We start from the raw sequence: 27,451 nt of genomic DNA on the forward strand, positions 1-27,451 counted from the left end.
GTTGACCTCTCAAGTCACACTGTTTTTACCCCATGTATTTGGCTGCGACTGTGGACGGATCACGTTTGATATAGCTTTCAATGAGCAAAAGGAAGCCTATTCGTAGGTGGAAGCCAATGCTAGCATACAGTTCCTGTTCAATATACTTAGGTACATAGGAATTACTCTAATAGTATTTAAGTTTCAAGTAACACCAAGAAGGGGAGAACCAAAGCAACATATTTCCGGCATCAAAACTCGATTCATAATTGGGGTCTGTAGTTCCAGCTATCTGGCAAAACACCGTTGAAAGGCGTAGATATATCATACCACAGGTGCGTCCAAGCGCAATTACTAGCCATTGTCTATAGCAAAAAACGATATATTACAGGGATATTTTTCTTCGTAAGCTCACAGCACCAGTCGTCCAGGCTCCTCCTCAAGAATGGCCTTGCAGCGTGCAAGGAAGACCAGTGCCCTCTCCTCCTCAGCCTTGGGGACCGTCAGAGTAAAAACGTTGGCGCCGCTGGACAAGCCGGGGACGGCGCGGACGGAGGCGGGCTTGGGAGCAGACTTCTTGCTGGGAGCAGCAAGGAAGTCAATAATGTCGGCCTGCTTAGGGGTAGGTCGGGAAGAATGCATAGATGGGGGAGGGATAGCGGAGATCTGGGGCAGGTAAACACCGCGAGAAGCCTTGGAGGCCTTGACCTTGTCGAGGCCGAGGACCTGGTCGAACAGCTCGTTGGCGGTAGGGGCACGCTTGGTAAGAGGGAGGTCATCGTTGGCAACCTCTGCGGCACGGCCAACAAACGTAGAGATAGGTAGGAAGACACCGAGAGTCTCGTGAATTCGGTTCTGGACTTCGACAACCTTGGTCAAGGTGATGGGGATAGAAACTTCCAGATCCTCGACCACGGGGGCCTTGGATTCCTCAGCCTTCAAGTCCTCGGCAGGGCTTGGCTTAGGAGGAGCCGGTTTCGTAGCGACCTTGATGTTGCTGAGATCAAGGCGGAACATGTTGTTGAAGTTGGTCTCGTTGGCAACGGGAGTCTCGGGGTTGATGCTTCCGATATGGGCAAGGATGTCACCCTTGACTAATCGACCGTGAGGACCGGTGCCCTTGATCTTCTTGAGATCAGCCTCGCTGATGCCCTTCTCCTTGACGAGGTGCTGAACTGAGGGCAGGAGAGGGTACTTGTGCTCGTAGGTGTCGTTGCCAGTAGGCTTCGCGCTCGTCTTTTCGGCGGGCTTCGACTGGGAAGGAGTGGTCTCCTCCTTGGGAGCCTGAGCGCTGGACTGCTCCTTGGGTTGCTCCTTGGCCTCATCAGCGGGGATCTCGAGAGTGTTGATATCGTCGCCAGCCTCAGCAATGACACCAATTCGCGATCCAACCTGCACGGCCTTGCTGCCATCCGCAACCATGATCTTGAACATGATACCGTCGTCCTGGGCCTCAACATCCATGCTGGCCTTGTCGGTCTCGATCTCGAGCAGCACATCTCCGGCACTAAAAGTCTCTCCCTCCTTGACCTTCCATGTAGCAATGTTGCCCTCGGTCATGGTAGGCGAGAGGGCGGGCATGGTGAAGTTCTGGGCGGCGAGGCATCGTGTCGAGGTGGTGAAGCCTGTATCAGACACAAGATGTGTTAGTCGGTGCGCGACAAAAGGGTCCGAGGGGGATTTTCAACATCAGCAAATCGACGTACCGCGGGCGATAGAGGACCGAGCAGTAACGGCCCGGGCAGATGCCCTGCAAGCTACGGAAAGAGAGGCCATTGCACAGCTTAGTTAATTCGAGGGTGGATATGGCGAGATGGAGGCTGGCGAGGGAGGATTTTCGGTGCAGGTGAGAGCGACCTCGGGGTGTTGAGAAAGACTGGGTTGTCTTCAACTGAAGCTGTTGAGATCCATTGGCGCTAGTGGAGACCCGACGTTAAATTTTGGCGGGCGGGAATAGAACGCGACAAGACATAAAACCCTCAGGGTCTTGAGAGAATTATTTCTAGGTACCTATGGAATTGATGCAAAATCCTCTTGTTGTAGCGTGCTTGGTCTGATTAGGGAAGTAACTCTGAGGGCCGACAGATCCATTCTTTCTTGGGAAATACATTCTCTTGTTTGCAGATACTCTTCGTTACCTGTTCTTTTAATACTCATATCTCTCTCGTCCCACTTAATTTTCTACTCAAACTTCTCGGGCGTTGGTATCCCGAAAGCCACTTGATCGACAGGAACTTACAATAATCTACAATTCTTATACCTATATATATGAGAAAGCGAAGATATATGTCCGGGCACATATAAGTTTGACGTTAGATCCATTTGTATAGTATCTGAAATCGTTTGTGCAATTATTTCGGTCGATTTGTTGAATCGTAGAATTATGGATGCTCACCAATTGCCGCGCATGCCTCCGGCTTATATCCGCTTATCTTATCGCAACTGGTAGCATTCGCAGGCATGCCTGAAAATTGAAGCTATTTCCATGTCGAACCACTGAAACTCACTGGAGCGATTGGATGGCAATGCTTTGTCAATTGTGATAACTCTCTTACCCGACTTTCTTCACTACTTCTTATACACAGTTCTTCTTACGAAAGGTCTCAATTGTGCAATGGCGAGCCTCGCAAGGGGGTTCTGCCTCCCAGGCCTACGGCCCCTCCTCGTTCCTCGCGCCGAGTCTCTGCTCCTCCGATCCCGCTTCTTTTCTACTTCCCTCCTCCGGGCTGCCGAACCTGCCATAAAATCAACTCGATCGCCAAACGCCTCAAGGGCTGCTGCTGCCGCCGCCTCTGCCGCTGCGTCCAAGATTGCCCCTAGCCGATATGCCTTTATGAAGAGCCTCGCTTCTAAGCCAACACCGACGGTTATCTACGAGGGCCCATCACACTTTTGGTTCTACTTCGGTTGCTGGTCCAGTGGAATATCTTTGATTGCTTGGACGGGTCTTACTGCGCCGTATGCTGTGCAGCAGCCTGAGGGTGTCCCACAATGGATCGGGCTGGTCTTTGGCACAGCTTATCTACTCCTCGCCTCTATGGGAACATTCATGATCACCAAAACACCAAACATCGTTGGACAGATCCGTATTCTTCCTGCACAGGTATCCAAGCTCGCTGCCGCTACGCCCGGGCCTGCCCCCATACAAATGGAACTCACTATCAAGCGAATGGTCCCGATGCTCAAGCCCAAGGTCGTTGTCGCTCCCCTAAATGAAGTTACCCTTGCATCTCGCTTTTCACTACCAGAGGAGTATGTGCCTGGGCTGCGACGTATCGAGCTAGAGCAGAAGACGGAGGCGCAGCGCAAAGCATTGCACAAGTTCGATATGCAGCACCTGTTCACGATGCCGTTTCGAAGAATGGGTCGAGCCCTGTCTGCCATGTTCAACGGTGTCAAGTCTGCCTGGACTGACATGGGCTTCGGCATCATCATCGTCGATGGTAAGAAGTACAAGGTGGACGTGACCAAAGGTTACGCTCACGACGGGTTCAGGACGCTGGAGAAGCTTGTGGAAATCAAGCATTAAGTTGCTTACCCTAGAGCGAAGACTCGACATGCAGTTTGACGGCATAATGTGATTGCCGTCAAGAGCTGAATTCTGCTTTAGCTTGTATTTGTATTGTATACAATTTATACCAGAGTCTTAGTGTAAAGAATAGTATTTAGTAACGCTGACATGACAGTCTGGTCTTGTGTTGAATGATGATCGGGTCACCGATCACAATACGAGCAAATATGTTCATACGTTGCGAACACATGTGTGAGAGAAACCTCACTACCACGTGGTGAAATCGACCGATCAGTTGGCACACGAGCGTTTGCCATATAGTCATACTTAGATGGGGCTCTTGCGGTCAGGTATAATTCTTGTACACTTCAAAGTGTTGCCATATACAACTTAACACCGCAACAGCTCACCGTGACGGACAGGCTCAGTACTACGTATGGCCGGTCGAGGCTGGCCACTTCGTTCCATCTCCACAGACCCAAGTGGCTCCTCAAGACGGTTGCGAGATGCGCTGGTAAGCAAGTATTATAAGCACCAGTTGGTTACTGGACCTTTTGTTGTCAGTGAGGAAGCTAAGGATATCCACATCTCGATTCGAAGGGCCATGGAACAGTCCATGTAAGTGTGATAGTGGAATATTCACGCAGGTCTTGTGATGTCCGAGAACCGGAGAGCTGACTTACACGAGTCCTTGGCTGGACACCGCTAAAAGACGCATGTGAAGTAAATTTAGTATATCATGGAACTTGGAAGTATCAACACGCGAGCCAAACTTAGCGTTGGCGTTGACAGTTGACCGTAAACGCCTTCCGCCAGGGGCTGATGAGCACGTCAAAACACGGGCCAGGCACGATCCTCGGGGCCTCGAATCGTAGATGGGAATGCCCTTAAATCGGGTATTCCAACGAGACTAATCACTCGCCTACCAGGAACATGTATGTAACTTAGGTGCATGCACGGCATAAGAGGGGACTCTGGGTCTGAGCTGAGCAACTAAAACCCAGTTTAGAAGATGCCGTGGAGTTGACAGAATCCCCATGGATCTCTTAAAACTTGGAAGAGGATATAAAATTACCCCTCCAAACCAGTGTCGTCCAGTCTCTATAGTAAGCGGTCAGCCAGCCTCAGCTTTAAAGAAACGAGGCTATCCTTGACAAAGACTGGCTGAACAATAAGCGCCAGATTTACCAAGTTCCCGAGATCCACCGCCGTGCATAGGCGGGGCATAGAGCGTGCTGGTGCTTTTTTCTTTCTTTTCCTGCGTTGTCTTTGGTATTTCTTCAACTTGAACGGACGATTGTTGCCGTGTTGTAAATGTTACTTAATTTTGGTACATAGTGAGAAGCGCAAATCATGCCACAACAACCCCTCCATTTCTCATAGACTAAGATGCTGATCAAAGACCGTTCGAGATCAGCAGTTTCACCCATTGCACATCAGGGTCCAAGCCAATCTCTCAAATATTAGTTGGAGTTAAAGTTGGAGTTGCAATGGGACTCAACATCCTCGTCTTGGACCCTGAAGAATAGACCCGAAATCTATCAAAACCCAACTGCCGATGCAGCATATGTACATACGGATACATTGGGCTTGACAGCAGCTGCTTGACGTCATAAAGCCAAGCACGCGTTAAGCTCAATCATGGCTTGCGGTGAACAACCTAGAAGCGAGATGAGGGGACCCTTGTTCCGAGATGGGGTTAGCGCGCGATATCTTGGAACCATTCTTGTCATGGCCGGATGAAGATCAACCCCAATTCTAGACTCCAACCTTGAGGCTTTGTCCTCATGAAGGGTTCATTGGCGCCCGCCACCAAGAATCTGACAGCTTTGACTAATAGTAGCCACACAAGGGCCGTTCCATGTATACATAGTCGGTCCATCTCATCCCATCAAAGCGAAAGCATGTTATAGTGTGAGTGATCATGCAAGGCATTCAAACGTCACTCAAATCATCAATGCCCAACATTCAATCTCGCAGTGAGTGGCACACCGCCAGTGCGCATCTCTAACAACCTAAACGGATCCAACTGTGTGATGAAGCCAGTGTATTTTATCTTGTATCAATAGAGATACACTGCTCTGGACTGCCGGCATGGCTTTCACTTGTAATCACTCTTGATAGGAGGGAGGCACTAGGCATGTAGTCAATGTAACCTGCCCAGCTGTCCTTCTTCTTTGTCTTTCGGAACCATATCCATGCAGACAAATTGTTTCCAGGCGCTGGTGAAACATGGTCACACGCAATCACTCTTCTCCATCAAAGAACTCACGGGGAACCCGAAAAATCCAACGTACAGTCATGATGTGTGCGCAGGTAGCCGCGCCGGCGGGGTGGCTCGATATTAAACGAGAACTTGAGTGTACCTGTGGTCAGCATCCAACCACTTATCCACGGCTTGGCTGCTGGGCTTCTGTACCGTCGTTATTTAGGTTTCCTCAAATAAATGCGCCCCCCTTCTTCACTTGGCGAGTGGTGGCCCTTTCGTCATTGATACTTCAACCCTTCCATTGAGATGCAGATGTGGCATGTTGCCAGAAGAGATTGGATAATTCTCCACTAGATCGAGGGGCATTTCATATGCAACATTCCCATAGAAGGAGGGGTTAGGCTCTTGTTGAATGGCCTGTGCCGCAGGCTTTCTTATTTCGGACGGCAATATCGGTTGATCGATGATCTATCTCCAACATGACAGAACTCGTGCTGATGGCATATCTATCTGTACGTCTCCAAGTTGACTCAGATTTCCATGTTGGTACTTTAAAAAAAAACACGGCTTTGGAATATCAGAAACAACCAGTAGACATTGTTCTAAAGCGTCCTTTATGTCATTTCTGTATCTCGACTTTAAAAGTTGTCGAGCTAAGGACCGTGGGGGGTTAGGCTCAAGCAGCGGTGAGAAGATCATGGGCGAAACAGATAGAAATATCGACCGTTCCAGCACGGTCGTCGGCCGAGCTTCTGTTCCCGTAGGCTCAAATCAAACGAAAGGAATGCGAGATCGTGCGTCATGTGCTCTACGTTTCAATCTGGGCATGGCAGCATCTCCCTCGCCATTGGCTGGCTTGTATGTCTCGATTTCTAGAATATCCGCCCGTAGCGCAAAGAGTCGAAAGAGGTCGAGGTTGCAAACTCGCCGATCCAATTACACGGCGAAGGAGCGCCATCTAATTGATGAGGCACATGGGAGGGACGCAGCCGCTTGCCATTCGTTGGGTGGAGGATATCTACCACACACCCTAGATCCTCTGCCCACTAGCATCTAGATAGAGGCAGCGTAGCGTAGATATGAATATCGCGACATTTGAGGCAGGTGATAAACATGCTCTAACAGCAGACATGTTTCATCCGCTGGTCGCCTCTGACAACTGAGTCGCGAGATGAATTATTCAACGCTGTTATGCGACTGTGTCCGCTGGGCCTTGTGTACTATGTATGTATACGTGCCTGTGAAACGGCATAAGGCAAATGTCAACTTGAGACAGTCAATTCATTTCCTCTTTTCTGGACGGACCATGGTGAGGGATTGTTCGACATCGTCTGTGGCATGTCTTCCGATACAAGGAATTTATAGCTGACTCATGGGGTTGAATTATTTCCCCAGACTGAGGCTGGAACACGGTTCTTTAATACATCCATCATCGGGGAAAAATAATATTGTTGAGACAGCATGACTCGGACCACCAAACGGACGTGAAACGCCAGAAACTGGCCAGTGCACGATGACAGAAACTGGGGCTCTTGGCCTTGGACCCTTGCTGTACCATTGCAGAAATGTTGTTCTTCTGGCTAGAACTCGGGAAACGATTCCATGGTGCTTTCAAACTGATGCGTATGGACTTTTCGACATCTTGGTTTGTTTGTTGAAAGAAAAAAGACAAACATGATTCTTGCGCCGCATTTTGACGGCTGCATCTTGTTCGAGCCGCGTCTGCGACCATGACTGCAGTAATAATATTGTCGTGCGTCGGGTTATAAGTCAAACAGCCTATGTCCTAAGACACACTGCCAGATTTGGCAGGAAGGCTGATGTTGACGCTGAACTCGACGGTCTAGACTCTCGTACGGAGGGATGTCCTGCAGACAGAGCACATCGTGAGAATGCAAAGTATCGAGATTGAACGGAATTCTCAAGGTGTCTTGCTCGAAACCTGAAATGTTGATAGACTCGTCTCGGCCCTTTCTGTGTTAAAAGTCGCTTGTGTTAATAACTACCGGGTTCCCGACAAAGGGTATTACAACTGTGGTAAGCAGCACAACGTTTTTGTGGTTAGTGAACAGCCATGTCGCCTTCAAGTCCCACAGGGTCTTGGCTTGCGCTCTTCGCGTAGCAACACCATGCACTGATGAAAGTTGTACCACTTTCTGACATCGCAGGGTGCCGCGTCTGTTCAAGAAGCAAAGATGTCTTTCCTTGCTTTGGTATGCGGGCAAACATATATCGTCAATATGAACACGATCGGTCAGCATTGATGAACCAATATGCTAGGGTTCTTGCAATCGGATACGACAGGACCAAAGCCCATAATATCGATCGTCCCTTATCTCGTGGTAAAAAGAGAACGGATGGGACAGTTGCTTTGGACATGTCTTGGCAATCGCTGAGAATGTTTGAAGATCATCGTGAGTCTGAGCATTCTCAAATGTGCAGCGGGATGAGCATCCACTAAGAGACAGGGATAGCAAGATAGATGCAGGCTCAAAGTACTCACTACCTAACACCAGGAGTGGAACCCGCGACAAGGGCCCCTCAAAGCAAGATGACATTCAACTCCCCCAATAATAGACTGTATCTGTTCCAGTTTAGTGGAGGTATGACATAACTGCTGCCATAACGCCAAGAGACACCAGAGGCTCCGCTTGGAGCGGCGTTGACAAAGGGCAAAGGCGCAGCAGAGATGCACATGGATGTGATGGATCATGGTCTTGACAGATCCATTGCGAAAGAAAAGAAAGAAGAAAAAAAGAACAAGGGACATTTAGCGAGAAAGGAGAGGGTAAGGATGTAGAGAAAGGGTCGTTTCCACATGCTCCAGCCTCATGACGGGATTGCGCGTGGTGTAAGCATAAGATATAGGTAGAAGAGACCAGACGGCACGTAGTGGTTGGTCTCGTGGTAGCGAATAGTTGTGCTGCGTGATGGTCATGTCTTAGATTTGCGAAAGATAGTCATGACAGACACCTGGACCGTGACGCGTTGGGTTACAGGTGGGTTCGGTGCTGTGAAATCGCGTGTGATGGTGTTGCTGTTACTCCTGAATCAAGAAATGATGTAGCAGATGGATGGGATGGCTGATCGAGAGTGCGGTAGACTTGGTAGTTGGTGTGGATGATTTGGTTGATCAAAGTGGGCATTCCGGCGTTTGAAGTTGACAGCATGCAACGCTTCGCTAGTCATTAACTGTGAACTTCAATGTGCATCTGTAGCATTTACTACCCATTGTAAGTCATCATTGTCGGCAATATCGCATAATTATTTAAACAATCCCGGTGTTTAGTAAAAGAACGTCGCTTGGGCATCCGCGACCAAGGAATTTTGTGCGACTCCCTGACTGAGATGGTGATTTCCGGATGCGATGTATGTACGATGTCTTGCATCATATCGACGCCGTCATTAACTATAGTTAAAAGCCAAGAAGCGGCTCGAGGCACTCAAGAACTACATATCCTTCTTAGAGCATCGCCTTTGATCTGCTGGCAATCCGTTCACCAGCACGTAATTTCAGCTGCCAGTCGTTGAGTAACATGTCGCGAAGCAGACGACTTGGGAAACCGTTGTACATAATGGCGTTTTTGTGCATTATCTGATCTTTGTGTCATTTGCCATTTCTTTTCTCCTACGCCGTGATATTTCAAGGTACTAGACTAGCGATAAGTTTGTCAGTACTTGAGAATAGCATTTTCGGTAAGCAAGTAAACAATAACAACAACAAAAGGGCATGACTGTGCTGATGATATGTCATTGTCAGTGCTCACGATCTTGGTCTGTGAGACATTGACCAGCGACCTGGAACATTGAGCTTTGACGATGGCTGAGGCGCGCGCACGCACTGGATCTCCAGTTCGATCGTACTGGCCAGCATCCCCGTCTATCGTGGTATTATCGTCGCTGTTAAGTTTGTTTACGTTGCAAATCGTCGAGCCTGGACTGTTCCTGGCGGGTAACAGGAAATGAAGGTCCAGCATTAAGAACCCGTCAGGGACTGAATTCCCGACGTTACAGCGTTCTTAGAACCCCTAGAGGAAATAAGCGGCTTGCATCCATCGCTAAAATGGTGATTTCAGCGGGACGGTTATCACCAATCTTGAGCGCAGCACGCGAATTCTCGCCTGCTACTCGTCCGAGTTTCTGTGCCTCTAGTCCTCTCTGGACCATGTCTTTTTTTAACCCCGGCTCAACGCCAAGAATACCCCCACCATAGCGAGTCGAGCAAGCCTCCATGGATGTTACGACCCCACTTAAGACCTACAAAGTCTTGGCGGTGCGACTTGGGTGTGTTGTCTCTGCGGATATACTCTTCTCAAGTTGGTATCATGAGCTCGTGATGAGTCCATTGCAAATCATGGACCTGTATTTTGGCATTTAAAGAGTGTTCTTCAGCCACTCTCGAGTTTCTCAAAAGAGAGAAACAAATAGTTTGTTGTGTCAGTTTGGAGGAACTTTGGCGCTGTCTTGGCCAGCCTTTCGAGACACGATGGCCCAGCAAGCCCCGTCACGAGAATGGCAGTTGTCTTGAAAGTCATAGAATACTCGGTTGTCAATGAAGTCATTCAATGACATATTCTGTGTCCGTCATGTAGACATATATGGGACTTTGCTCTTACCGACTTTGAAGAATGAAATCATAAACCACAGAGAGATGCAGAAATGCGGAGTTGAAGAGAGAGATGACGGAAAACCCTTGAGTCAAAACGACAGAGTTGAAATGTGGTGGTACAGGGGACGGATTGGTTGATGAGAGAGAAGCATTGACGGATGGGCTGGCTGGTAGATGAAGGTTGATGCGAGCAAAACTAAGCAGGCGCAGGGTTGAAGAGCCAGGGCCATCATGTGGTTGATGTCGTTATCGTTGTTGATTGTAACTAGAGTTATTATCAGCATTTGGAATAGCGCATGTTTTGTAGATTGCGACTGGTATAGGAGCACAAAATCGCTGATCATGTTGCCAACGAACGGTACTGGGCGTACAATAACCTCACGCGAGAGAGAACACTGCGACGAATACGTCTCTGCTGCAAGAGACTGAAGTGCCAAGCTCTGCACGTAGAGAAAGAACGGTTCAGGAGCCGTCACTGGTGATTCTTCTGAATACCCTGGGAGGAAGACTTCAAGATCCAAGGGGTCCACACACCAACGAGAGCGAGCGGAGCACCTCATGAGTAACTCCACCATGCTGGTCACTGGTACTTTGCACGACGGGTGCGTGCCCCCAAAGGCGACCACTCCAGGTCCAATCAGCCGCCCGTACGACTGCTGATGAACCAGCCAGCCTGCCGGGGTGTGGTGTTTAGTGGACAGAAAAAAGTCGAGAGGGTGTCCTCGAGGCCAGGAAAGTGTGCGAGGTGAGGTGTGAGAGATTCCAGTGAGAGGTCTGCGCGTGCCCGCTGGCTGTCCGTCCTGTCCGCTCCGCTACAGAGAATGATGAGCCCGCTGCGATGGAAATTGAGGGAACCCCGGCCCCGTCAATTTAGCGGGCAGCGTAAATCAGTGGGCGACGAAAAGATTCCCATCTCTCCCATCTGATCCTGTCCCAGCCGGGCAGTGGGCAGTCATGGAAGTTAAACCAACACCCCCCCCTTGGCTAGGAAAGTTTAGTTATCGTCCATATGAACGGGTCTCTTGCTCTCTTCCATGCGCGGCACCCACTTTTAGACTTACAAGGAGGTACTTAGTCTACCTAGGCCCCAATTTGGGACCCCTTCTCTGCGTTTGCGTCTGCCTCTCGTCCTCCTCCTCCTACTATCCTCTCCGACGTCGTCGTCGTCCTTCTCTTTCTTCAGCCTCGACCATCTCGACGGTTCTTGGAAGCTACAAAGATTCTTTGGGCTCACGATCCGACTTTTCTAGTCTTCATAATCGGTTACTTTTTGGATTTTGGTCGGACGAATTTGATTGCAAGAGCTGCTGCTGTGCTTGCGGCTGTTTCCCCTCTACACCATCACAGGTCAGTTCACGATGTTTCTCAGCAATTTTTCTTTTCTTCTCTCTGCTCGTCGCATTCCCGTTGAGTCAACACTTTCCTTTTGACGTTGCCTGGACTGTCTGCGGACCTGTCCATTATCGCTGTTGTTCTGCCACGGTGAAGGGAAAGATGACTGTGGTGAAAAGCGAATGGTTTTTCCTCAGCTGCCTGCTCTGCTTCACAACACTTTCGACTGCCTACCTCCAACCTGCAAATTTAAGTCTGTTGTACACTTCCACCCGGTCGCCCTTTATCCTCTGCAACCTCACGTCCCTGTCTGTCGATCCGCACTTTTTTTTTCTAGTGCTCCGCTGCAACTCGACGCCAGAAAGATTTCGTGTCCAAAGGTACAGCCAAGTCGACTGTGATTCTTGTTCCGGCTGTTTTCTGCCCCTCGTGCGTGACTGCTGCCATCAGCAATCTCCCAAATGCGTGTGACCACGGGTATACGATCGCGATCCATCATGCTTTCATACCTGAACATATTATCAACGACAAGTGAAGAGCACAGCCGTGCCACAAACGACAGAAAACCGATTACATTTGGTTGCACGCATTCAATACACTCGTGCATTTATTTTGTTCCCCGCTGGCATTTGTCTCTTGCGTGCCAAAAAGCCTGGAATCGAAAGAGATGGTGCTACTCATGTTTCAACCGCTTTGCAATTTGTACTGGTCGAGTTTCAAGAGTGACATGCCACTAACTTTGCTGTGAAATAGGTCGACACTGCAACCCCTCGATCCTTAATATCGTAGGCAACTCCTCCCTCGAAAACGGTTCTTATCCATCCTCGAACTTCAAACCATATATACCTTTCTCGGGACGATCCCACTTCTATGTGTAGAAGATAATACATCATGGACTCAGAAGACGGAGAACTGTTCATAAAGGTATGTCTTGTTTTTCTTCTTGGTCATTTGCCATCGTAACTAACCTTTCTGTTCTCAGCAACTTGCTGGCTTCGTACGAACGCACGAAAAGGCTTTGGCCAATGCTCTCCAATTGCGCCGCCAGGTTCGACATAAGCCGTCTCAAAGTACCGGCTCAGCGGCGCTGCTATCTCAGACCTCGACCTCTCTACCCGAACGACCCTCTACATCGGCCTCTACATCAAGTTCGCTCGCTGCCGCCTTGTCGCTCGGATCTCTCAACTTCACATCGCATAATGTCAAATCTGCGAAGCTGGCACTTACACCACATCACCTGTTCTACCTACTCTCTCGTTTCGAAGAACTCAGTATCAATGTTGGTCCTATGAAGGTCCGCCTCGAGAACCTTCACGACAGTTCATCCTCAGCCAACTATGTTTCGTTCCTCAGCAACACTCAACGATCCAGAAGCAAAGGTTCAGATATTGACTCCATACATTCTGTTTCAAGTATGCGAAGTGTTATGTCGGGCATGTCTGCACTGTGGTCGAGCTTTGGTATCGGTGCCAGCATCTCTGCCGCCAGAACAGAGCGTCAAAAGGCTGCTCTTGAAGCCGACATGAAGTACCTCTATTCTGCCTTTACCAAAATCCCCTGCCTAAAATTGGCACCTGATTGGCGCGCTCGTTTGATTCGTGGATATGAGGAGTTTCCCTTTGATTCTGCCGTTCCTCTCTATGTTTTCAAGAACTTGCAGGCTCTCGAAGTCAGCAGTATTGATTTCCGACAATTTTTTGGCTGGGACCGTCTTGCCGATCAGCTGCGTTCGTTGACGCTTAGACGTGCTGGTATCGAAGATCCTGCAGATATCCTGATTGATATTGTGCTTGATGATATGGACAAGCGCCGCAGACGGGTTTCCAAATCCCAATCTTCCCCCACGTCTGTTTGGGCAGGCAGCGGCAGCCCTCGCCGAAATGTTGCCCATCCTGAGCTCAACCGTGCAGTGTCTGCCCCGAGCTCCCCGGGCCCTCATATCGACATGAGGGTCGGTTCAATGACCCCAAGTGAACATGCTATTGAAGAAAGTAGCCGAAGGCAGTCTCTGTGCAAAGAGGATGAGAACAACGATGAGCCCCAGCCCTCACACAAGCCCTCCCGTCCGAGGAGCAGTTCACCCCCACGGCCAACAAGCTCCAGAACCCAGTCACATCCTATTCGGGGAAGCCATCACCGCATGAGGCGATCTGGATCTGGTAGCTCTCAGTCCAGTTTGTCCGATTCTTGGACTGGTCATCATCACTCTCGAGGCAGCTCTGGTAATTTGCTTGCAATGGGAGTTCTTCCCGCCTCCAAGTGGCGCTTTCTCAGACATCTGAGCTTGGCTGATAACTCGATGACCTGCATTCCCCGTAACAGTCTCGCGCCTCTCTCCAACACGCTTTATTCTCTTGACATCTCCTCCAACCTCTTCAGCCAGGTTCCTGACAGCCTTGCTACTCTGACTGCCCTCCGAGCTCTGAACTTGTCTCACTGCATGATCGACTCGCTTCAATCCTTGACACGCAATCCTCTCCCTGCTATCACTGCTCTCAACCTCCGGGCCAACAGACTTCAAAGTCTTGCTGGCGTTGAGAGACTCGTTCCCCTAGAACGACTCGACTTGAGAGATAACCGCTTGGTTGACCCAATGGAGCTTGCAAGATTGACTGGCATCCCTGATATACATGAGATCTGGGTCGAGGGAAACCCATTCACTCGTACTCACAAGGACTACCGAATCACCATTTTCAACCTCTTCCGCAAAGCCCCTGGTTATACAGAGGATGTGGTAATCGATGGCAGCGGTCCTAGCTACGTCGAACGACGTTCTCTAGTAGACCGGCCTCCCATGCCCGAATCCATCCCTGTCGTCAAGCCACTAGCTCCCGAGGTGCCTACAGTTGATGTGAGCAAGCCAACCGTTGTTTACAACATTCCTAAGGAATCAACTGTTCTCCGAAAGGAGCGTCCCACTCCCAAGGCCGTTATGAGTGAAATCAACACAAGCTCAACACGCCGGCGAAAGACACCAAAGAGACGAATTGTTGATTTGGCTACTCCCGATGCCCCTCCTTTCCCCACCCCTGTCGATGTTCAGGTCGCGAAGCTACCCAACGCTGCACTGGTAAATGATGGAAACTACCGAATTTTCCAACAACCTGACGCTCAGCCGTTGCCCGCAGCTGTTTTGTCGCCGAACTCGCACATCGTCACTTCTCCCGAGGTACCACGAATTGACACCAATGTCTTCGCAAATATCCCTGCCATCTACTCCCCAAGTGACGATGCTCCTAATTGGACAGAGCCCCAGGACTGGGATGCCGGTGGTGAAATGTACCGCCAGAAAATCGAGGCTTTGCGAAGCAGTGTCGGCAATGGCTACCTCTCGGTTCTGAGTGAAGAGAGCTGGACCCCCGACCGCTCATCAGATTATTCTCCACCCAGCATCCCATCTGGTGCAGTCATGCACACAGCGCATCCTCCCATACATACTCCTCAAGTTCAACCCATCCACAGTGGCCGAACTTTGGGCTAAGTGGAATATGAGACACCAGCAGAACTACGCGTTAAGGAAGGCGGTCCCTAAATGATACCCATATACCCTCTCTGCCGTGGAAGTTGCTGGACTCCTCGGTATGATTCAATTCTCTGTCATGCTTGGCTCTGAACACCTAAGCTTGACCACATTTGTGTTTTACGTTTTACTGGCATTTGCAATGATATCACGGAGCATAGCGAGGCGGCGTTCTGAGCAGAAGGCATATCTGCATTGTTTAAGCATTCGGAAGGAACAGTATGTTTCTTGCCCCCTTGTTCTAGAGATTTCAGTTTTTCGAGAGCCTCTATAGAAGGAAAGGGTTTCGTTTTCAAGAATGCCTGTCGCTCTCTTCCCTAGGTGGAAGAAGAATCTGTATTTGTTTTTTTTAGTTTGCACATTGGAGTCTGGACAAGGCGTTGACAGGACACGGGCTTTTGCTCGTTTGCATTATTGATTTTATGTGGCATGGTTGGAAGAAAAAAAAGACTTGACCCGTGGTCTGAAAGTCGTATGATCTGTGGTTGCTATAGTGAAGCATTGGAGATTGTTATAATACACGAAAATCATTGATTTGTTCAGTTCATTTGCAAGTTGCCTCTGATTGCTTAACTGCAGCTGTCCCTGCGAGTTTGTAACTGCCTCGACTGTCCACAACTTGACGCTATGTCTTACTACGAAGTATCGGTCCGTTGTATTCACAGGAAGACACCTCCTGAATGTACTCAGAGGTTTGGCATCGGGCTTATCAACCCCCTGGAGGAAAATGACCCTTTCGTGTTCCGGTGATGCCGTCGCGGAAGAGGCCCTGGGGATTGGAGCGGCCTATTGGCTGACGTGACCAAGTCAGCAGCCACAAGCTTCGCATGACCCTGTTTTAACCTGACGCCACAGAAATGAAGACCAATATTGGGGGAGGTTGTAACTAAATTGAGCGTGAATTAATACCTGAGGCGCTGGATTTGGCTGACATGGTTCCTGGCATAGCTTAGAGGATTGAGATGGTGGGATGAACGTAGACGGTACTTGGTGTCTGGAGTAGCGAGCTGATGGGGGAATGGAGGCTTTGGGGGTGGTGTAAGTTTATGACTTGAACCAATTGTTTAGGCTTGAGAGACGTCGTCATTCCAGGGCGCGGACATTTGTAGTGAGATGTGACATTGTGGACATGGTTAAGCGAGGCTTGGGTGAGTCCTGTCTCAGAGTTGAATTATTACCCCGGACTTAAGGTCATTCGCGATTAGACTTGTCATGTGCTTAGGTTGGATGTCAATAGCAACCCATTGAAAGACACAGAGAAGAATGTCAAATAGTGAAGCGTGACAGTATTCACGAGAATCGGCTTCCATTAGGTGATAGTTAGACTGATCAGAAAGCGATCACATTCTCCATACTCCAATTGAACGAACTCTTGGTTTGTCAAGCTCTGTATCTTCTGGAGTCAATTGACAGAGGGTTGGAGTTTCCACTCCATCCCGCAAGACACCTTCGCGGGTTGCTTGATCACTCGCTACCGAGCTATTAAAAGAACACCTACGGCTGTCAGTGGTGTCATCAAAGTCAGTCGCCTCTTGCGCCTGGCATTGACCTAGCAACATGATAGTAAAAGCCCTTGGCTTGATGCATGAAGGATGGCATAATTTAGCCACCTTGTTTGGTTGAATCAAAGTCGATTATTTGTTAATTCATTTATTATACGTCAAGCCTGTTAACAAGCAATCTGCCATCCCTTCCAAAGCTTGGGTGACGACAAACTAGGGACACAACGTTACAACACTATGCTGATGCATAACCGATAGCCAAAGATCTGGACATTCACTGCTCGCTCGTAGGTCAGAGCAAACTATCTAATGTGCATAGTAACTGCTACGTAGTAGACAGCAAATGGATCCGCTGAGATGGCGCCCGTTCTGGGACCGCTTGAGTGGATCAAGAAGGATAGTCCCGTGGTCGGAGATAGTACTAGGGTCGCTAGATCTGAGGCCATCGTGAATGCGGCAAAGCTCTCATGCACGCATCGATCACGTAGTTTATAACTCTCAATCCAGCTTCGGTTTAGTCATCTGCAGTGGCTGATAGTACAGCGTCGAGAATGCGGTGTTAGTTTGTCCGCTTCACATGGGTAAATACCCAGTAAGTAGCCTAATCTCACAATGCCATTTTCTATAAAAAGACCGACACGTCAGGTTGAAAAGGCGGTAACGTAGATCTGGGAGGAGCCTTTGACCCAGTTCGCTTACACGGATATCCAAGTTTCAATCAGAGTGGACATGGCTTGAGCGCCTGCCGGATGTGATGGAACCTCGAAACGGACCCCAGATCCGTAATTGACTCAGATCTTGCCTGAGAAGATGTTCCTGCATGGCCAAGATTTACAGATTCATCAAATGTCATGGGTTTCGTTATATGAGTTTCAACACCACATATTTGGATTGGTTGCATTGAACACTGAACTAAACTTTAAAAAAAGACTAAAGAATGTACAACCATGTTTCAATCTGCAAAACATACGTCACTTTGGGGCCATTAGAGCTGAATGGAATGTCTACTGCTGCATAGCTAGAACTACGAGTCGTGTCAGATTCGATAATCGATCCGACAATGTCATTCAATTCTACTAACGTAGATCTTGTTTCCCCACGTATTAAGATGCAACCCGGCAACCTTAAGCCTGAACAAGACTAAAAGAAGTATGAGCTGCAGCCTGCAGGAGGAGGCATATTCAAAGTCACAGGGCCAAAGACTATTGAAATTATAACCCAGACAAAGTACTGCTTGGAAACTGCGTAATCAGTCACATCTTTTTTGTCTGCCAGGCTGCTTCCTGCTGACTAACCCGCACAAAACCCCTGCGCTCCGAGTGGCCCGTGCCTGCTTCGCGTTCAGGATCGTTGCCCCGAAGCAAAGCCGCCAGCCGATTCGACGTCACGTATCTCCTGAAAGTCGCGATTTCTATCAATATTCGACCAGCCGGACCTTATTTCGACTACCGATCCCGTTGTACTCAATACGAAATCGCTCTCTACGTATATGGTTTCTTTCAAATGATCGGTGACCCTGCCAAGCCTCCAACTGAGCCAGCGCGCCACCTTCTCCCTGACGCGATTAACCATCCTCAACTACCGCCAACAACACATCGAGTCTCGTATACACATCGCCGTTGACACCGCTCACGATGGCTCCGGCGTCTCCGACTCCTAGGAGACCTGTGACTGGACGTCGCAGAGGGCGTCCTCCAGGTTCAACCAACGCAGCTCGCGCTGCGAGGGCCGCTGCTCTTGCGGCAGCTTCTGCTACTGAGCCTCCACCAAAACGACGACGATATGCTCCCGCAGGCTCCAGATTCATTGCAGGAGGAGCAGGTGGAGGTGGCCGCTATGTTACTTCTGACATATTGGCTACACCAAATACCGCTGGCCCTTCAACATCTTCCCGATCACGAGCCGCTGCGCGCGAAGCTATCAATGGCCCTTCACCGTCTCTCATGCCCCGGCGCGAACGAGGGGCTCGCACACGAGCTGCTGGAAACGAAGATTTGGAAGAAATGCAATGGGGATCCGCTGCAGCTATGGCGACAGCCGTAAAGCAAGCTGAAGACTACAAGCCCCGCGAGGAGCGCAGCTGGGAAGACTTCCATCCTAATTTAGATATTGAGGCCACTTTCTTAGTCCTTCGGTCCGAGCAAGTCGATGGAATCCCCCAAGAGCAGCCAGACATGTCGACTGTCCCAATGCTCACAACACCTTTGGACGACACTAGGACCCCTTCAAGACAACCGAACCCCGCATCAACTGGGAACACCCCAAATCCTCAAGGTCGTTCAGACTCGAATGCTGCCGATGCTCCCAATGAAACCCCCTTGCGTCGTCCTCGTCGACCGACTCGAGATGTTGTTAGCTTCTACAGCAGTCGGCCTTTAGATCTCATGACAACACCAAAAACACCAAAAATCCTCCCTATTCAAAACCAAACACCAAAGGAGAAGCTAGACCTCAAGCTACCCTCATACCGCAAGACGAATCGCATAGAGTTGTTCGAAAGCAAAACGTTTGGTCAGGCTCGTTATGTTGACAAGGCGATGAGTAATGTCGGATATCAAGAGAGCGACCATTACATGCGCCCAGACCAATCCTTAATCAAATCATCTGATCTCCACGCTGAGGATGACGCGGACCTGACTGATGCTACTGCGTCTGAAGAGCCGGTTTCCCATCGACGAATTGGCCGTGTAGAGTATGATATGGATGAGCAAGACGACATGTGGCTCGAGCGACTGAATGTTCGTCGCAAGGAAGACGAACTCGAAGAAATAACGCGAGAAATTTTCGAGATTACCATGACGAAAATCGAAAAAGAGTGGCATGCGCTGGAGAAGCGAATACCAAAACCAAATCCCAAACCTCCCCAAACTCATCGTCCTCGATCAAGTTCGGCCGCGGCAGTCAACGGTGAACCCCAGGGAGGTGAAGAGCCTGACTCTAGATGTGCCATTTGTGATGACGGTGACTGTGAAAACACCAACGCAATCGTGTTCTGTGATGGCTGCAACCTCGCAGTCCACCAAGAATGCTACGGAGTACCTTTTATCCCAGAAGGCCAGTGGCTATGCCGCAAATGCATGCTGTGTGGTCGGGGAGTTCCAGTAAGTTTACTTCAAATCGTATCGATAGGTTTTTATACTAACTTGTACAGACTTGTATCTTCTGTCCCAACACCGACGGAGCATTCAAGCAAACAAATTCCTCCAAATGGTCTCACCTCCTTTGCGCGATGTGGATTCCTGAGGTATCTCTAGGGAATCATACATTCATGGAACCCGTTATGGATGTAGAAAAGGTGCCCAAAAGTCGGTGGAAGCTGACATGTTACATATGCCGACAACGAATGGGCGCCTGCATCCAATGTGGAAATAAGAACTGCTATCAAGCGTTCCATGTTACCTGCGCTCGGAGATCCCGGCTGTTTCTTAAAATGAAGACGAGCCAGGGTGCTCTCGCCGTATTAGATGGTGGCATGGTTCTCAAGGCGTTTTGCGACAAGCATTGCCCGCCTGACTATGCGCAAGAGCACAACATTCACCAGGCCACAAAAGCCGCCAAGAAGTTCTACAAGAGAACCATGAGAAATCGCATCTGGGCCGACAACACCGTCGCTGCAAACAACATTGCAGCGCAGCATCGCGATGCGCTTGCTGAACAGCCATCAGAGGAGACGCAGCTTGCGGGTAACAAGAGCTCGATTTCTGGCGACAAGAAGAAAGGGCAGCCCCCAAAGAACTTGTGGAAGATGCCCTCAGGTGCGCCCGTTATACCCCAGGTGGTATTTGAGATTGTGGAGGCTTCAATCCAAAGGTTTCCTTTCCGTAAGCGTAAGGATTTTCTGAGCGAGGCATGTCGCTACTGGACCCTCAAAAGGCAGAAGCGCCGTGGTGCTGCACTTCTAAAACGTCTCCAGCTCCAGATGGAATCGTTTTCCTCAATGGAGCTAACACGACGAGACTTCGCTGCGATGGGCCCAAGCGGAAAGGCGAGGCTGACAAGACGTATCGAATTCGCTGAAGACTTGGTGAAAGAACTAGAGCAGCTCAGGAACCTTGCGAGTCAAGTTGTTGAGCGGGAACAGATCAAAGTGGATGCTGGCGAGCTCGAACAAGAATTTGTGGACGAGTGTTATTTTCCTGTCGCAAAACTACTCGATCCTGCCATCGACAGGGCAATATCGTAAGTCCAGTCTTCACTACAACTTATGGCAAAGACTAACTAGTTCAGTTTGGACAAGGACCTCTTCAGCAACGGTTTAGACAAGCTACAAACTCGCATAAACACCCGATTTTATGTGACAGTAATGTCGTTTGCTGTAGACCTGTGCAAGGTCATCAGCGACGGCGTGGCTACGACACCTGAACCTAAGTTATCTACGGACGCAACTCAACATGAATCAAACGATGCGTCTCCTGCCAAGCATACATTCTCTGATATTCGAGAACGACGGAAGCTAGGCAAGCGTATATTGAAAGCAGTACAGCCATTCCTCGAGGCAGCTTTACGAGTTGAATCCGAGATCTCTCAGAAGCCATTTGAGGGCTTACAGAAGGAGCTGGAGGATACTATCGACAAGAGTGTAGAATCTCGTCGTCCACTGACTGCTACAAGTCAAGACAAGTCGACGGATCCTTCTGATGAAGCGAACGATACCATCATGGTGGATGCTGAACTTCAAATCACTGTCAAGGCTGATTCAACCGAGGGTGGAGATGCAATGGATATCACATCGGATGATGGAAATATCGACGTAAGCACTAATATTGATGTGGACACTTCAGAAATCGCAAAGGCGGAAGCAGGAGAGAAGCAAGAGTCTCTTCCTAATACTGTGCAGTCATCCGATACGCCTCCTGGCACAGATGGTTATGTGTCGAAGCCTCAGACTGCACAGTCAGGACCACCTACACCACCTCAGTCCAACGGCAGCCTTGGGTTAGATCCTTCCGACCCGCTTACGGATGGAGGGATACTTTGGTATCTCAAAGGCCTCGACCCCAAGGGGACTTCGGTTCTTGAAGAACAGTGGGCTGGCAGGGACGCTGTCCGAACGCTCAGCGAAGATCTGACGGATCTTGATGACGAAGCACTGAAAGGGCTGGGTATGGATGTTGATAATGCAGTTGCATCCGCTGCCGTAGAAGCGGATGAGAAGGAAGAAGTCAAGGCAGCAGCGGAACCTGTGGGCGGCAAGACCAGGGCGAGCAAGGCGAAGAAGCGGAGGGCATCAACCCGGAGAAGATGAGTCCTAATGGACGGGCGCATTGGGGTAGCAGACTCATTGTTGAGTGGTATTTTTTAACTTGTTGATTTCGATTAAGGGTTTGTTTCTTGAGACTACAAAGGGCTACACGGAAGCACTTGAGCTTGGCGTTCAAAGGCAGGACGGACATAGTAACTACAGGGTTACTCTTCTTTTTGGAGGATTCATGGGAAGGAAAAGGCGTTGGCAGAGGACTCCGCCATGGAATGCGGAAGCCAAAGGGCTGGCCCAGCGATGAACTGTTTGAGAATATTTAAAGCCAAGAGCTACGATATCAATGCATAAGACTAATTAATGATAGTGGATTACCTTACTCACATTACCGTTAAGATCAACTTTATCTCGAGTGGTATTTAAATGCTGGGACTTAACCTAGAGTACCTAGACAGTACTATGTATTGCACCTAGAATCAACACTTTTTACTGAAAGAACAGAGTACATGACAAAACAAAGACGGGCGTACGGAAACTAGCAGTGACATGTTCGGAAATTTCTAGTCAATCATATCACGGAAGGGTAATCTCATGATGGCAAAGTGTATCTCTAAGCTGCTAGCTGTGCTGATCAATTAAGATATCACGTGAAAGGTATCGAGATTGGTAGGTAGATGAATGATGACATTTTCAGGATATGACGAGGTGCCACACTCGTTCGTTCCAGTTGCTTGCCTCAATATGGACTCTAAGAGACAAGCTTGCATTATCGTACACCGGCTGCATGGTTAGCGGGGCATGAAAATGTTGTCCTGACGCAATGCGGTTGAGAGAAAGTTGATGGTCGGTGAAGGGTTGGGGTTGTTTTTTTATTGCCGAAACAGTCGAGGGAGGGACAAAATAGGTTACATATGAACGATTTGTTACCGTCTATTTTGATGACTGACGTGTCTGAGAGCAAGAGTGACAAGCTGTGATACACATATGATTGATTACTCTGTAGATGCTACCCTCATCGAGCTTACGTGGGATCGATGGTTCAACCGCACTGCAATGATTCCATGGTGAACTGAGCTTAACTTTGTAGAGCTAGTCCTCCGTCGGTCAAATATTGAGTCCTCGTATACACCGGGGCCTTGGCCTTGGTTGGTGTATTCAGTTGTTGAGGGAAAACAGAGCGAGAGACGGTGGAAAAGGATCAGCATGTTCTACAGAAAATAGGCATGTGCTGATGATGTGTTGTGTGAAGCCGAGTGGCAATATTCTAGGCAATCTAATGCACCGATGTTGAGAAATCCCATGGGGTTTATGGAGATGCTCCAGAAAATACAGCCCGCGAACGACGGGCTAGACCTGCCTGTATGACTATGTTTAGAGGTATGGAGTTGCATTCAAGGTCGGTGTCCGAGTCGTGGCATTAGCAACACGGCTTCTATTTGCTCTAACAAGAGAAACTGTACGAATACAGAATTGGGATTGGATGATACGTATCCGAGCGCAGTGCGACTTCATGTTCTTCCATATCTTTTTTATATGGACATCCATCCATTGCTAAAAATGTATGGATCTTATTTGAGTCAAGGGACCCCTGCTGCTACGCTTCGTGTCGAATCAGCTCTCCCGATCTAAAACGCACGCGACAGCTTCTCTCTCTCTCATGTCTGTATTATTAAGATGGCAGACGGGTTACTAAAAAAAAAAATAGGGACCTGAAGCAGAACAAACAAAATCATTAGTCCACTCTTAGGCCATATATACGCTAAGAGTGATCTAATATTTATGTCAGCGACTAAATCAGTACCGGTTTTTATGCAAACCACCTGGGTGGCTAATGAGCCGAGAGATTTTGATATTCGGTACTGGTGGACTGATCAAGCTAAGAAAGCCGAGAGAGGCTGAGCAGCATGAAACTGATGTTTAGATTGACTTTGGGATTAAGCGCCGACGAATCCGGTCGCTAAAGCTATGCAGTAAGTTTGCGAGTTGAGACGAGACGCCCCTTTTTGTCTGTCCATCTCCTTCACCTTTCTGATAAGCTCGACGTTTTCTTCTGCAAAACGGGACGCGGAAGTGAGGGTACCCATACTTGGGCACCCAAAGGGCAGCAAGCAAATGAGACCTTTTAATAATAGACAGAGGGAAATGAGACGTTGATTTCAGCCAAGCAAGCGAGACAAGTAACCCAGGACGACGTGTACATACAGCTACTGACGAAGCAACTGTGGAGGGACTCTGAGGTTGCAAGATGAGCTACGTTCCAGTCTCGTGCTGTCGTATGTGCGACTGCTTGAGTGTCGAGAAAGCCAAGCTTTGGTGATGTGACTTTGATGTGAAGATCACCGTCCTGGAGGATGAATCAAACCTTGCTACATACCGACCTGCCCAAGGTATAGATAGACCTACTAGGACAGCTCCAAGAGTCAATGGATGGTGTTGGACCGGGCTCAACTATATAGCGGCCTCCCACTGGAAGCTAGCTATAGCTCAGTGGTCCCAGCAGCGCCGTCATCCCTGTAGTCACATCCCCAGAAAGCTTCCGAGTCCCATTCCAGCTCATATCCAATCCTCGGGCCCTGTACTAGCGTCCTTTGAGCCAAGGCAGGTACCGTCGCAGGCAGCCCCAAGCGTCGGGTGCTACAGAAGGTCTGGGCTTTTTTTTTTCTTGCAGTGGATGGCTCTAGCTCGTAGTTTGCTTTTTGGTGGTATCCGTAAGGTGGTGGTGACGAGGACCTAGAGACAACTGGGCTGGACTGGACGGGTAGGTGAAAAAAATATCCCCCTCCCCCTTCCGTTCTGAGAAAACCTTCAACCCTTCAAACTCAACCCAACGACGACCGAGACGAAGACGTTACCTTACGTTTATCACTGTGTTAGCCCATCGTCAACACACTCTGCGAATATATTCCAAGCTGCCCATCTTCGCGAAGAGCTGCTTTGATTAACCCTGCTCCGCCATTTACTTTGGCCTCAGACGACGACCGACGAACCACCGTGTCCGTACTAAAAACCCGACTCCAAATTCACTGATCGCGCGCCCGCTTGGCTGCCCCCAACACAAATACAAAACAAGACGACGATAGTAACGACGACGAGAACATCACTTCTCATCTCCAAAAAAAAGAAAAGACGATCGAGTGGCCTATCTGCTACTCTTGACCTGTTTACCATACAAAGGCGACGAAGCGTCACATATTTGTTGACGCATACCTATTATCTCGGACGAGAATAAAGTAACAAAAACTCGCGCTGACGGCGTTTTGTTCCATTCTCCTCTTCGGCTTGCCCCCCATTTTCTGACGCCCTGTACCTACGTCTCTTTCTGGTACAGCTATCAACAACCAAAGTCGGTGGCCCACTGCGGCAACCACGACGACGACTGTTCTTGTCGCTGTATTTGACGTGATCTGATTGAGTTGTAATTCAATTCAGTATCGACAACCTGCTTGACTCGATTCACTGCTGTCAATTTGGCTTTCAACCCTCGAAAGCTTCCGCAGACACAGCAATAGCCTCTCCCTGATAGAGAGACGTGATCCCTTCACGGGTAAGTTTGCATTTGGTGCGCCCCATTCATTCATTGCTCCCTCGCTGGCTCGCCGCGCCGCGCCGTCTCGTCTCCCCTCTTGTTCCCCTCCCGCACTACCTACGCTCCTTGCCTGGCTTCTCCCCTCCAAAATTTCCGGGCTCTCCTTGCTGTTTCCACCATCGCAACGCAACCCATCTTTTGCCTCAATATCCATCGTCAAATTTTCACGCTTTGTGTCGGTCAAGGCGTTTTGCGAGTTTGGAGACAATTTTTTCACTTCCATTTGTCTTTTTCCTCCTTCTCTCGTTATCTTGTGTCTTATTGCTTCCCCGGTTTCATCGGCTGACTCGGCCAGGTTTTTGTGAAGTGCATCTATCCATTTGCTATCATATTCCACTCGACAAGTTACCCCCGCAGTTGTTCTGATTAGCGATCTTGACTGCCGCCTTCCTCCTCCCCCACGCGACCCTCCCTCATTTCTACCGCGGGCTCGCTCTCGCCAGCAAATACTCTCGAAATGGCAGACCAACACGAGGTCGATCTCGACTCTATAATCGACCGTCTACTCGAGGTGCGAGGCAGCCGGCCTGGCAAGCAAGTTCAGCTCCTTGAGGCTGAGATCCGCTACCTCTGTACTAAGGCTCGTGAGATCTTCATTTCTCAGCCCATCCTCCTCGAGCTTGAGGCCCCCATTAAGGTATGTTTTTTTCTTTTTTTTTTAAAAAAAAAAAATAAAAAAAATAAAAAAAAATCATTTTTTCCTTGGTCGTTTCAACTTGAGAATACTCGAAAGACTTCTCCACCGTTGTACCGAACCTGAGGCAAACAAGAGAATCCATGTGCTGACCTGCCTTTCTGCGCCTTGTTAGATCTGTGGTGATATTCACGGACAGTACTACGATCTTCTCCGACTCTTCGAGTACGGTGGCTTCCCTCCCGAGGCCAACTACCTCTTCCTCGGTGATTACGTCGACCGAGGAAAGCAATCTCTTGAGACCATCTGCTTGCTCCTCGCCTACAAGATCAAGTACCCCGAAAACTTCTTCATCCTTCGAGGTAACCACGAGTGTGCCTCCATCAACCGTATTTATGGATTCTACGACGAGTGCAAGCGTCGCTATAACATCAAGTTGTGGAAGACTTTCACCGATTGCTTTAACTGCCTTCCTATCGCTGCTATCATTGACGAGAAGATTTTCACCATGCACGGTGGTCTGAGCCCTGATCTCAACTCTATGGAGCAGATCCGCCGGGTTATGCGCCCTACTGATGTGAGTACATGCTGCCTCGCGCAAAATATGAGGCGCATTGCTCTTTGAGTGTCATACTGACGTACACCAGATTCCTGACTGCGGTCTTCTCTGTGATCTTCTGTGGTCTGATCCCGATAAGGATATTACTGGATGGAGTGAAAACGATCGAGGTGTTTCTTTTACTTTCGGTCCTGATGTTGTCTCGCGTTTCCTCCAGAAACATGATATGGATCTTATTTGCCGAGCTCACCAGGTTGTTGAGGATGGCTACGAATTCTTCTCCAAGCGCCAGCTGGTTACACTATTCAGTGCGCCCAACTACTGTGGTGAATTCGACAATGCTGGTGCTATGATGAGTGTCGACGAGAGTTTGCTGTGTTCTTTCCAGGTAAGTTTCGAAAGTGGGCGTTTTGACATGGAGGATGCTAATATTTTTTCTTTCAACAGATCTTGAAACCCGCTGAAAAGAAGCAAAAGTATGTTCAAAAGAATGGCAGCAAAAACACGCCAATCAATTCCCTCTCCAAGATGAAGAAATGAAGAATTTATACCAACAATTTTTGTTCAACAGGTTCGGACGACGTTAAACGATCGCATCCTCGACCGGCGTGGATGACCACTGCGACGAAGAACGAACGACTCGACTCGGGACTTGTCTCGATCGAAGCGCACCCCCGATCTCCGCCGTCTCGCAGCTAGCCTTGCCACCTGTGGTGGTAGGGAATGTTGGTTCACTGGGAGGGTGACGGAACTTAAGAGGCGCCGGACCGCGACGCTGATTTTTGCGAAACCCGAATCGTCTCTAATGCCTAT

At 49.2% G+C, this 27,451-nt stretch overlaps 9 protein-coding genes across 9 annotated transcripts; 6 read left to right on the forward strand and 3 right to left on the reverse strand.

The window, feature by feature from the left end:
- Positions 1-221: 221 nt before the first annotated feature.
- On the reverse strand, positions 222-1,848 carry FGSG_13099 (uncharacterized protein). The gene is made up of 2 exons (XM_011328658.1): positions 1,686-1,848; positions 222-1,604 (listed from the first exon to the last, which is right to left on the reverse strand). The coding sequence occupies exons 1-2, from the start codon at positions 1,753-1,755 to the stop codon at positions 391-393; spliced, it is 1,284 nt and encodes a 427-aa protein (XP_011326960.1). The 5' UTR covers positions 1,756-1,848; the 3' UTR covers positions 222-390.
- A 745-nt stretch (positions 1,849-2,593) lies between these two features.
- On the forward strand, positions 2,594-4,365 carry FGSG_07229 (uncharacterized protein; the record flags this gene model as incomplete). The annotated part of the gene is made up of 4 exons (XM_011328659.1): positions 2,594-3,422; positions 3,896-4,004; positions 4,055-4,108; positions 4,224-4,365. 4 exons carry the CDS (start codon positions 2,594-2,596, stop codon positions 4,363-4,365), a joined length of 1,134 nt encoding a protein of 377 aa, XP_011326961.1.
- Positions 4,366-6,315: 1,950 nt separating this feature from the next.
- FGSG_13100 (uncharacterized protein) lies at positions 6,316-6,756 on the forward strand (the record flags this gene model as incomplete). Its single annotated transcript, XM_011328660.1, has 1 exon — positions 6,316-6,756. The coding sequence occupies one exon, from the start codon at positions 6,316-6,318 to the stop codon at positions 6,754-6,756; it is 441 nt and encodes a 146-aa protein (XP_011326962.1).
- A 508-nt stretch (positions 6,757-7,264) lies between these two features.
- FGSG_07230 (uncharacterized protein) lies at positions 7,265-9,180 on the forward strand (the record flags this gene model as incomplete). Its single annotated transcript, XM_011328661.1, has 10 exons — positions 7,265-7,344; positions 7,440-7,585; positions 7,686-7,736; positions 7,958-8,113; positions 8,216-8,302; positions 8,333-8,487; positions 8,656-8,698; positions 8,918-8,932; positions 8,989-9,068; positions 9,115-9,180. 10 exons carry the CDS (start codon positions 7,265-7,267, stop codon positions 9,178-9,180), a joined length of 879 nt encoding a protein of 292 aa, XP_011326963.1.
- Positions 9,181-10,818: 1,638 nt separating this feature from the next.
- Positions 10,819-11,769, reverse strand: FGSG_13101 (uncharacterized protein; the record flags this gene model as incomplete). Its single annotated transcript, XM_011328662.1, has 3 exons — positions 10,819-10,981; positions 11,370-11,519; positions 11,762-11,769. The coding sequence occupies 3 exons, from the start codon at positions 11,767-11,769 to the stop codon at positions 10,819-10,821; spliced, it is 321 nt and encodes a 106-aa protein (XP_011326964.1).
- Positions 11,770-12,531: 762 nt separating this feature from the next.
- On the forward strand, positions 12,532-15,121 carry FGSG_07231 (uncharacterized protein; the record flags this gene model as incomplete). The annotated part of the gene is made up of 2 exons (XM_011328663.1): positions 12,532-12,564; positions 12,623-15,121. 2 exons carry the CDS (start codon positions 12,532-12,534, stop codon positions 15,119-15,121), a joined length of 2,532 nt encoding a protein of 843 aa, XP_011326965.1.
- Positions 15,122-18,296: 3,175 nt separating this feature from the next.
- On the forward strand, positions 18,297-21,907 carry FGSG_07232 (uncharacterized protein; the record flags this gene model as incomplete). Its single annotated transcript, XM_011328664.1, has 3 exons — positions 18,297-19,763; positions 19,814-20,841; positions 20,890-21,907. The coding sequence occupies 3 exons, from the start codon at positions 18,297-18,299 to the stop codon at positions 21,905-21,907; spliced, it is 3,513 nt and encodes a 1,170-aa protein (XP_011326966.1).
- A 3,377-nt stretch (positions 21,908-25,284) lies between these two features.
- On the reverse strand, positions 25,285-25,668 carry FGSG_13102 (uncharacterized protein; the record flags this gene model as incomplete). Its single annotated transcript, XM_011328665.1, has 1 exon — positions 25,285-25,668. The coding sequence occupies one exon, from the start codon at positions 25,666-25,668 to the stop codon at positions 25,285-25,287; it is 384 nt and encodes a 127-aa protein (XP_011326967.1).
- Positions 25,633-27,324, forward strand: FGSG_07233 (serine/threonine-protein phosphatase PP1). The gene is made up of 5 exons (XM_011328666.1): positions 25,633-26,082; positions 26,255-26,656; positions 26,727-27,026; positions 27,086-27,114; positions 27,210-27,324. Exons 1-5 carry the CDS (start codon positions 25,903-25,905, stop codon positions 27,223-27,225), a joined length of 927 nt encoding a protein of 308 aa, XP_011326968.1. The 5' UTR covers positions 25,633-25,902; the 3' UTR covers positions 27,226-27,324.
- The last annotated feature ends 127 nt before the right edge of the window (positions 27,325-27,451 follow it).

The sequence above is a fragment of the Fusarium graminearum genome, chromosome 4 (assembly GCF_000240135.3).
Source record: "Fusarium graminearum PH-1 chromosome 4, whole genome shotgun sequence".
Classification (NCBI taxonomy): domain Eukaryota; kingdom Fungi; phylum Ascomycota; class Sordariomycetes; order Hypocreales; family Nectriaceae; genus Fusarium; species Fusarium graminearum.

Excerpts from the sequence above, each read along its gene's own strand:
- FGSG_13099 (XM_011328658.1), bottom strand. The coding sequence starts at position 1,755 with ATGGCCTCTCTTTCCGTAGCTTGCAGGGCATCTGCCCGGGCCGTTACT. Across the intron at positions 1,605-1,685 it reads TCGGTCCTCTATCGCCCGCG|GCTTCACCACCTCGACACGA; the intron begins GTACGTCGATTT and ends TGTCTGATACAG.
- FGSG_07233 (XM_011328666.1), top strand. The coding sequence starts at position 25,903 with ATGGCAGACCAACACGAGGTCGATCTCGACTCTATAATCGACCGTCTA. Across the intron at positions 26,083-26,254 it reads AGCTTGAGGCCCCCATTAAG|ATCTGTGGTGATATTCACGG; the intron begins GTATGTTTTTTT and ends GCGCCTTGTTAG. Across the intron at positions 27,027-27,085 it reads GTTTGCTGTGTTCTTTCCAG|ATCTTGAAACCCGCTGAAAA; the intron begins GTAAGTTTCGAA and ends TTCTTTCAACAG.